The 10,198-nt window shown below is 32.8% G+C and overlaps 1 protein-coding gene across 3 annotated transcripts; it reads right to left on the reverse strand.

The window, feature by feature from the left end:
- Positions 1–2,789: 2,789 nt before the first annotated feature.
- On the reverse strand, positions 2,790–9,713 carry LOC115954800 (GATA transcription factor 28-like). 3 transcript variants are annotated; one of them, XM_031072740.1, is made up of 8 exons: positions 9,528–9,713; positions 8,017–8,414; positions 6,637–6,723; positions 6,420–6,553; positions 5,866–5,997; positions 4,064–4,169; positions 3,391–3,458; positions 2,790–3,281 (listed from the first exon to the last, which is right to left on the reverse strand). In XM_031072740.1, the coding sequence occupies exons 2-7, from the start codon at positions 8,344–8,346 to the stop codon at positions 3,402–3,404; spliced, it is 846 nt and encodes a 281-aa protein (XP_030928600.1). In that variant the 5' UTR covers positions 8,347–8,414; positions 9,528–9,713; the 3' UTR covers positions 2,790–3,281; positions 3,391–3,401. The 3 variants fall into 3 exon arrangements, with proteins under 3 accessions (XP_030928600.1, XP_030928598.1, XP_030928599.1); XM_031072738.1 differs by having other exon boundaries at positions 6,634–6,723; XM_031072739.1 differs by lacking the exon at positions 9,528–9,713 and adding an exon at positions 9,306–9,521 and having other exon boundaries at positions 6,634–6,723.
- Positions 9,714–10,198: the final 485 nt, after the last annotated feature.

Consider the following 10,198-nt stretch of genomic DNA (forward strand, 5'->3'; position numbering starts at 1 on the left):
GTTAGTATATTGTGATTATTTGCTATTTTTTTTTTTTAAATTAATGTTATGACACATTTATATAAGATCATGAATCTACTTAAGAAAAAATATCTATAATGAGTAGTAATTTAATGATTAATTGTTGGGAATATTTAGTAAATAATTGTGATTAAATTACAACATATTGGGGAACTTTTTTTTGTTAGTGTAAAATATTTTGATTAAATTACAACATATTGGGGAATTTTTTTTTTTTTTTGTTAGTGTGAATATTGTGATTAAATTATTTGCTAAGTTTTTTTTTAAGAAAGTTAATATTGTGATTATTGGGAATATTTAGTACCAAATATTGTGATTATTATGTGAAAATTTGAGTACTCTAGATATGCAATTTTTTCCTTTTTATTTTTATTTATTCATTTAAGAGAATATATAAAACTTTTTTGGCTAAAGGTTCGAAGCTCAAAATCTTATAAATCCAATTATTTTTTATTTTTTTTAAGGAAGTTGCAACAGTAAAATTGTAACATGAAATGGTCATGACCATGACCATGACCATGACCATGAATGAATGTGTAAGGATGGTGCAGCACGAGCACGTATAGTTTGTGAAAAATTTACAAATATTTGGTGTTGTTACCATTTGTAACATTCCAAGTTAGGAAAAAAGGAGCAGACTTTAAAAATAGAAAGAGAGCAAACGCTGTCCATTTCCATAGCCCTTTAGGATTTTAGGGGATTAGATATTGGCAAAAAGAACGGAGTCATTAGGGATTTTTTTAGAAAATAACTACAAATATTGTGATTATTGGGAATATTTAGTACCAAATATTGTGATTATTATGTTATTACAACATATGAGAATATTTGTTTTGTTTGTTAGTGTAAATATTGTGATAATATGCTAAGTTAAAAAAAAATTAATATTGTGATTAATTATTGGGAATATTTAGTACTAAATATTGTGATCAATTGTTAGGAATATTTAGTACTTTTAGGTCTTTCTCATGGATATGAAATGGATTATGAGTTTGATACCTAAGATAGTAGTCTTTTTACCATAAATTATTTCAAGATATATTTGTTTAAGATTTGTAACAGAGATTTCAATGGATAACTGGTTGGTATATAATATTTTTGTTCATCATAACTTATTTGAATGGGTTTTGAAAGTCATGCCCCTAGAATGATTTAGAATTTTTAAAGAATATGAAATTGGTAATGACTATTTTTGTAAGATTACTAAAGGTGAGTATATGCAAATTTGGTTGAGGTTAGTATTGTTGGCATTTCATACGCAAAGTTTTGTGATTGATGTTGATTGAGTGTTATAAATTTGTCACTGACACAATTGCACTTAATGACCTATAGGTTGACAATGATCCATATAAATATATACTACGGTAGACCCCTTAGCAATGCCAACCCTTATGATGGAGTCTCATTTCAAGGTCCGGGTATCCAGTGCTACTATATGATGATACGCCGTAAGCTAAAAACCCTGAATGAGCTGAAAGTAAAAATTATGGAAGAGTTGCAAGTGAACCCTGCTTTGCATGACATACATATTACTTTCCGTTCTCCATATGAAGTCCTCAATCAATGCATTAATTACAGATATATGGCGATAACAGAGGACAAACATATGAAATTCATGTTTAATAAGATGGACAAATGGAAACAAGAATGGAAACCGAGTTCATTGAACTCGTTTTCCAGTCTTACAAAACGAGTTCATTGAACTCGATTTATACCTATAAAAATTGACTTCAATAAACTCAGTTTGCAAGAATACAAACCGAGTTTATTAATCTCATTTTCTAGTCTTACAAAACGACTCCTACGAACTCGATTTCTGGCAGATCAGACCCACCTCGGGGACAATGCAACATAGTAAAATCGAGTAAACCATACTCGATTTTATAGCGTACACAATGTCCCCTCTAAACTCGAGTTGTTATATTCCAAATTAGTTTCAAACGTTTCCTAACTAATGATATTGTTTGAATTTTATTGTTATTTTCTAAAAAAATCCCATTTCAAAGACTCAAACCAATTCTTCAAAAAAAAAAATAATTTTTTTTTTCCCTTTTTTAGAACACTTCAGACACGCTAAAGTGGGTGTCCAAATTAAACACATAATTGATATAGTAATACTTTCTGTTACCACTACATAAATGAATGTCACTTCTGAATTAAAATTTTTTCTTTTAAAAAAAAAAAAATTTGCATAACATACATGCATAGATACTTATGTGACAGCATGATCATGCTTTATATTGAATCTGTATCATACTATTTATAAGTATGAACAATAAGTACTTACTATACAATAATTTTTCATTCATTCAATATGTATCATATTTATACATTAAAATAGGGTTAAAATTACACATAAATTTGTTTCTATAATACTTTATGCAAAAAAATAATCAACTAGTTTCTAGCGTTTTTCTACAATATTTTTAGTAATAAATTTTTAGCAAAAAACTAAATAAGTTGTTCCCAAACATACCTTGTATGTACTTGTAACAAATGAGTATGGCATTTATATCTCTGGATTGAACCCCGAGACAAGACCATTATTTTGGGGTTGAACTGCTACTTTTTCTTTTTATCTTTTTTTTTTTTTTGAAAATTGATTAGACTGCTACTTGGCCTAAAAGCCATTAGCAATTTTTGTAAGATTCTTTTATATGCACATTATTGCTTCTTTTTATTATAGTCTCGTTCCTTATAATATCCTCTGTTCGTGCCACAAACTAAGATAAAATTAAAAACAAAACAAAATAGAACCAAAAAAGAAATGGGAAAACACAACAGTTGGTTCTTGATATATGCAATTATAAAATCCTTAATTCACCGAAACTGCTTAGGAGGAGGCTAATGCAAAACAAAGCCTGTATGAGATCCTTTGGGCATTCCCCAGCATTGTCTTTATGGACAAACATTACTCTGTCAAAAGCAGTATAATTGAATTGAGGATATATCGGTATTGCCCCAAATGATTTAGGTTTCTCCAAATCTGTCTTTCAAAGGGCTTGAAATTTTAACCTATCCACATATAAAGTCAAGTTTAACAGCAGAAAGTTCAGGCCAGCATAAAAATCCAACCTCCAAGTGCGGCAGAACCAACCCTATAAACTCATTTAAAAGGGTATAATACCAGTTCTTCCATTAGTTTAATAAGTAGATTCCTTCCTCTATATGGTGGCTGAATCCAAAAGGGCTATCTAGAGACATCACTAAGGTTTCCTGCAACTCTTAACCGCCATTTGGTCAGCCTCAAAACCTATTTTCTGCAGAATATGCAAATCAAGATGAGGTAAAATGATTAAACAGATTCCGTGTTTCTTAATGCTCATCTCAGTAAGATAAATTCATGTTATCGATAAAAAGGTTGCTCACCTTATCTCTATTTAAGAAGAATTCTGTCCAGCTTTTGGTGCTGCCCTAGAGAGGTCCCTCAAAGTTCCCTACAGTTCATAGAGGTTCATAAGTATAAATGAACAAATTTTGTGCCATTGCTCATGTAGAACATAGAAAAAAAAAACCTTGTGTAGAGGACAAAGTTCTACTAGTGCTAAAATACACACATACGTATGTGTATATATATATTTGACAAGTACTTCCAACCCAAGTACATTGATACTTGTAATTTAAGAATCGGAGATAATTTGAAAGCTTTGCCTTCAAAGAATAAATGCCAATAGTGGTTTTGGCATTGTCTCAAATAAGAGTCAAAGAGAGGTTGCACCACACACTCATTTCTCTCTAGTCCATTAATTATTACTTATCAAATAACACCCAGTGGATTTTTTTTATTATTATTTTTTTTTTAGCAAAAGGAAAAGAAAAAGAAAATGAGAGCTTACTTTTTCTTTCTATAAAAATAAATCTTTTTCATTTATTTTTCTCACTATACTAATATGATTAAGTTAATCAAATGTTATTTGTGGCAAAGTACACTGGGGAATACATTCAAGGGAAAGCTTTTTACAAGTCCACAGCATATGAGATTGCATTCAACACGAGCAATACTAAAACTTAAAATAAACAATACATGAGCACTACTACTTACCTTGCTTGCCCACATAAGTCCACATGCGTTGCAAAGGGTCTTTGGCCCTTCAGGACCACGTCGCATCATTGGAGTAGACTTCTCACTGATGCCACAGTGTCGACAGCTAAAAAGATTTAAGAGGAAACATCAGGCACATAGTTGCAATGATGATAAAATTAGAAGGGTTCAGATGGCATGAAATGGATGGCACATCAAGCACATAAATAACATATTTTTTAACATTTTGCTCAAAGTGATGTGCAATTTGTTAATTTAAGGTGTTACTAAAGTTTCTGATTGAATTTCCAAGGTCTCTCTAGATAATGCACCACACGCACAAAGTATTACAGCAAATTTAAGGAGTTTGGGATTGTAACTACACAACCAACCCCATGGAGAGAGAGAGAGAGAGAGAGAGAGAGAGAGAGAGAGAGAGAGAGAGAGAGAGGGAACATTGCCACAAGAAATACTGGCAATTTTTAATGCTTAAGATTGGTATGTCATGGCATAGCCCCACTTCCTAGGTTCAACCTACCACTTAATTATGTTCAACCAACTGCATCCCATTTTTCAAATGATTGAAAGAAAAATGGACTCAACTCATGTACACAGGTGATGAAAAATCACCAACAAAAATTAAACTGTCCCAAATCCAAGACAAAAAAGAGGGGGGTGGGGGTGGTGCAGAAGAAATTACACACGTACCAAATCGTCTATACTGCCTCATCTTCATTTTCCGACAAACAGAAAATCAACAACCAAATGAACCCACAAATAGAAGAAATTTAACGACCATTAAGTCATAAAATCCTTGCAGTTAAACAACAGATGGTCAGCTTTTCCGTTTTATACTCACACAAAAAGTCACCTATGACCTGTTAGGTCTTGTCCCCTAAAAAGGCTTTACAATCATCAACATCTTAAGGCTGCTGTCCAAGAGGAAGCTTCACCATCCAAAAACTTTTACCCCTCAACATATTTTGCAGAATCCAAGCTACCCAAATAGATCCTGTTTTGGCAAACCAATACAAGATATGTTTCATAGCAACAGAAATATTCCATTCATGCACCATCTTTAGACCTAAGACACCCTCCTTACGTACGCAAACCTTTTCCCATGCAACCTTGTCTCCCTTTCCCCCTTTATATCTTTTTTTAAGACAGCCATGTTAAAACCTATTTCTTGTTCTTATTAGGGATTATCAGTCCTTTCTGTTTTCATGAAATTGTCCAATACCCTAATTACAGTTTCAAACTTGAATTCAACTACAAAGATTCTTTTGCAATTCCTTGTCCGTTATGAGATCTGAAAAGGACCACACACCCATATTAGTTAGTTACACATGCACAAATTTGGTAATGCGCATGTGGTACAGGACTAACCTACTATTGTTCAGATGCAACCCCTAGGTAAAAAATGCTTCATTAGAGATGATAAGATCGCCAAAATATTACACAAGTCAACCTGCATATGTTAGATAACAGTAGTCTTAAATAAAGACTCAAGGGTCAACCTAGCCTTTTGTTCCCGGATCTTCAAGTTGCAAACTAATTTACCCTACAATTATAACCTTAAACTTCATTTAGTGACCCAAATGACAATTAACCCAACCAGACCTGAATCAAGCATGACTAAATGTTCTTCAGGAAATAAAACTACAGACACACACATGCACACGCGCACACACACACATATATGGATCATTAAGACTCACGTAGGACTCATGTAGTATATAATTCTGATATCTCCCATTTTCATGGTAAATATATCATTAATTCAAGGGAGACATTACAGAATGCTAAATAAAATGACAACTTACACAATCTCCTGATGCTGGGATCCATTACCGTCAGGACCCCAGCTCTCGTCTGAGCCCCAACTTGTTACAGCTGATGCTGAATCATCATTATTGGACTTAGAAGACGTAAATTGACCTTTATTTCGCTGCATCCTACAAAGCGACAATAAAAAACAATGATAAAATATTGCAACTCCTAGTAAGATGTCAAGCTTGATTTGGAATTTACTATACAAATTTCAGAATCACCACAATCTTTCCCTTTTTACAAAATGCACAAGCTTCATTTAAATGATATGGGTTGCTTACAATATCCATTTAAATGGATCTTATACATCATAAAATAGAGTACCAAGAGTGGTATACTTTTTCTTCTTCAATAAACCCTGTGCCATTTCAAACCAATACACTCAAAATGGGAAGGAGAGAGTACTAAATATTTTGCAACATCTTATGCTTTTCCAAAGAAACAATATAACTTAGCCTATAGAGTACAAGAAAAAAATAGCTCTACATATAATAAATAGATTTTCCTCAAAAGGTTTAAAAAGTTATGATGAAGACAGATGCCATACCTAAGCGCTACCTCTTTACGAACAGTATAACGAATTTTCTTGTCAAAGTTTCTTTCTTTTCGCTTTTCACGGAATCTAGCCAGTGAGGCATTTCTCTGAGGGACACTTAACCGTTGTGGAGTACCAGAAATTCCCTGGTTAACTCTTTGTTAGCAAGATACTTGAAGAGACAACACACACCATTAATTATTAGAACACTCAGAACAAGTACCACTACCTGGTTATTATTGTGAACAGTTGCTGGGATGGCAGGCATGTTTGGAGGTACTTCCCGGCCCCCCAACAATAATAGCACAGCTTGAACCTGAGAAAGACATCTTAAAATTATTAAAAGGCAGTTTCTACAGTGCACCATTGCGTAGACAAGATAGCCAATACTAGTTTCATGATAAATTGAGGATCATTATGAAAAACAATTCATGGTCCATATTTCCAGATAGATGCAATCATCACATGTGTGTGCGAAAAATAATTTTCATGTCAATACATAAATTTTACGCAAAAAAAGAGTTACAACTACATCAAATTGTATTAATGTTACATATTCAAACTAGTTAATCAGCTGGATCTAATCTATGGAAAACATGAGCTTGAAAAATTGTGCACTTACACTTATCAGCATTACAAGCTAATCTACATATGTACTATGTCACCTAGATGCAAACAACTCTTTCTTTTACTTTTCTACAGCCATGTGCACAAGCCGAGTGCTATGCTAATTAAGCTCAGCTCACTTTTATTTTAAGTGATCTCAAGCAAGAATTTCAACAACCTCCTGGTCTCAATTTGAGCTAAAGTGATTACACTTTGTAGAATAAACTGAGTCAAACCAAGCAAAAGGTTGGTCAAGATTAACTCTTTTACTTCACAGTTTTGCTCAAGCAGGCCAGTTATCTCTAGATGAACTCAAGCATCAACCTGATGTCCAGTCAAGCTCAAGTAACTTAAATTCTTATTCATTAAAAAAAAATTAATTAATTAATTTATAAATATAAAAAAATAAAAACCGAGTCAAGCTGAGCAAAAAGTTACTCAATATTGACTCTTTTGGAACACAGATCTGCTTGAGCAGGCCCTTTACCTGTCGATATTAATCTAACCTCAAGCAACTCAAATTTTTTTTTAAGGCCCTACATCTTACCATTTTGCACCGCTGCATCTCCATACTTATACAGTTATACCCCTCTCCAATTATGATTAAGATCCATGTTAGAAACACCAAAAGCTCATGTCACAACTCCAATCAAAAGTTTGTGTCCATAGATACATTTCATTGTAATTACTTGGTATCATTGCATTGCATACATCACACCCATCTAAAAGCCAACATCCTAACTTCTTGGATTATGTTTGCAAACTCATTCTCGTATTCAGAATAATAAAAACGAAGTCTCAAATTAAATACATTAACATGAATTCTTAAATGCATAATATTTGAACATAATCATCTTCTATTGAGACCTTGAGCATATTTTTAACCATATTAATTGCACATATTCCACATCAAATAATAAACACCGAAATCTAATATATCAGATCATCAAGCATAAAAGGCAAAATAGTGACATGAACTAAACAATGAGGACAAGTAAATAACCTTTTCAGGTGATACAGAATCAAACACATAAACCTGACCCTGAAATGACAGTGTAAGCTGGTCTCCACTATCACCACCGACTTGATCCACCATTGCGCTACGATTATCAGAAAGATTCCCAGCATCAGACGGGACATCCCCTTCATAACCCTCATTCCCACCACCAACACTACCATTCACATTCCCATTGTCATGATGATGATTATCATCCATCCCATTCACATTCCCATTGCTCATATGATGCAACCCATGATGCTCATACTGAAATTGCATCGGATGCTGTGCCTCGCTCATATGCATCCGCACATTATCTTCATGAATGTCATCCATTTTTCACTTCAATATATATCACAACAATCGAAAACCACTACTTTTCATACAAAAATCGCTGCTTTCTCCTTCAAAATCAATGTGAAAGCTATCAATTCAATGATCAAATAACCCAATGCACAATTTAGTTGACAAGAAATGCAGGAAAGCAACCACTTTTCACTCCAATATATATCACAACAATTGAAAACCACAAATTTTCATACAAAAATCGCTGCTTTTACCGTCAAAATTAATGTTAAAGTTATCAATTCAAAGATCAAATAAACTAATGCACAATTTGGTTAACAAGAAATGCAGGAAAACTGTCAAAGCAACCATTTTTCGCACCGATATATATCACAACAATTGAAAACCACAACTTTTCATACAAATATTGCTGCTTTCACCTTCAAAATCTATGTCAAAGCTACCAATTCAAAGATCAAATAACCTAATCCACAATTTGGTTGGCAATAAATGCAGAAAAACTGGAAAGCAACCATTTTTCACTCTGATATATATATATATATATATATATATTACAATATTTGAAAACCACTACTCTTCATACAAAATTCACTGCTTTCACCTTCAAAATCAATGTTAACACTATCAGTTCAAAGATCAAATAACCTAATCCACAATTTGCTTGACAATAAAAGCAGGAAAACTGGAAAAGCAACAATTTTTAGCTCCGATATATATCACAACAATTAAAAACCACTACTTTCCATACAATAATCACTGCTTTCACATTCAAAATCAATGTCAAAGCTATCAATTCAATGATCAAATAACCTAAAGCACAATTAAGTTAACAAGATAATGCAGGAAAAGCAACCATGTGTGTGTCACAACAATCAAAAACTACTATTTTTATATTCAAATATCAATAAAACGCACCGTTTAGTTGTGATATCAAATTCAAATATCAAATTCAATGCTTTTCATCAAATTCAAATATCAATAAAACGCACCGTTTAGTTGCTTTCACCGAACCGTTTGTGTGATCTCTCACTCACAATGATTGAAAAGCACTATCAATTCAATTACCAAATAACCTTAAGCAACGTTTGGTTGCCGAGAAAATATGATATTTTTCTTTTCTCAGCTACCAAACAGGTTTTTTAATCAGTTAGCAAAATTTTTGAATTTTGGAGGATAGGGAAAGCCGAAAACTGGAATAGAGATGTCCTTACACTGGAATTAAGCAATCCCCCTGTGCTGTTCTGATCCAAATTCCAAAATTATCAGAGAAAGAGAGGCTCCTGAGATCACCGGAGAAGTGAGATATCGAGGTGGATTAATGGCCGTTGGATGAAGTCCCGACCTTGGATGATCAACGGCGAGGAGAACTGTGCTGTTTTTTGAGAATAGATGTGAAGGGTTTTGTTTGGTGTATGAAAATACTTTTATAAATTTTGGGGTAAATTATAAAATTATCCCTATTTTTTACATTATATTTTAATTTGATACTTAATTTTTTAATTATGTTAATTTGGTTCTAATTTTAAGTTTTATTTTAATTTGCCCCTGTTGATAAGAGTTGGATAGAAATTGCTAACGTGTTTAACGGATGATATAAACTATTATCCCAAACTTTAGTTTTTTTCTTTTTTTAATGTGGGGGGCTGAATCTCCTTCAATTGAGTGTATGTTTGGGATCAAAATCTAGATTTCCTAATCCTTAAATCGTGGATTTAATCTCATGGATTTAGCTTATTTTGGTGTATTAATTTATACTTATTTATTTGTGTGGCTTTTCTGATGATGTAACTTTGCTATTTTAACAAAATTAAACTAAAGTTTGATTTTGTATTGATAATTTGATGGATTCTTTTGGGAGATTAGGATCCATTTGAGAACAATT

The sequence above is a fragment of the Quercus lobata genome, chromosome 8 (genome assembly GCF_001633185.2).
Source record: "Quercus lobata isolate SW786 chromosome 8, ValleyOak3.0 Primary Assembly, whole genome shotgun sequence".
In the NCBI taxonomy this organism is placed as follows: Eukaryota; Viridiplantae; Streptophyta; class Magnoliopsida; order Fagales; family Fagaceae; genus Quercus; species Quercus lobata.

Excerpts from the sequence above, each read along its gene's own strand:
- LOC115954800 (XM_031072738.1), bottom strand. The coding sequence starts at position 8,346 with ATGGATGACATTCATGAAGATAATGTGCGGATGCATATGAGCGAGGCA. Across the intron at positions 6,724-8,016 it reads ATTCTGTATCACCTGAAAAG|GTTCAAGCTGTGCTATTATT; the intron begins GTTATTTACTTG and ends TGTCTTTCTCAG. Across the intron at positions 4,170-5,865 it reads TCCCAGCATCAGGAGATTGT|CTGTCGACACTGTGGCATCA; the intron begins GTAAGTTGTCAT and ends AAATCTTTTTAG.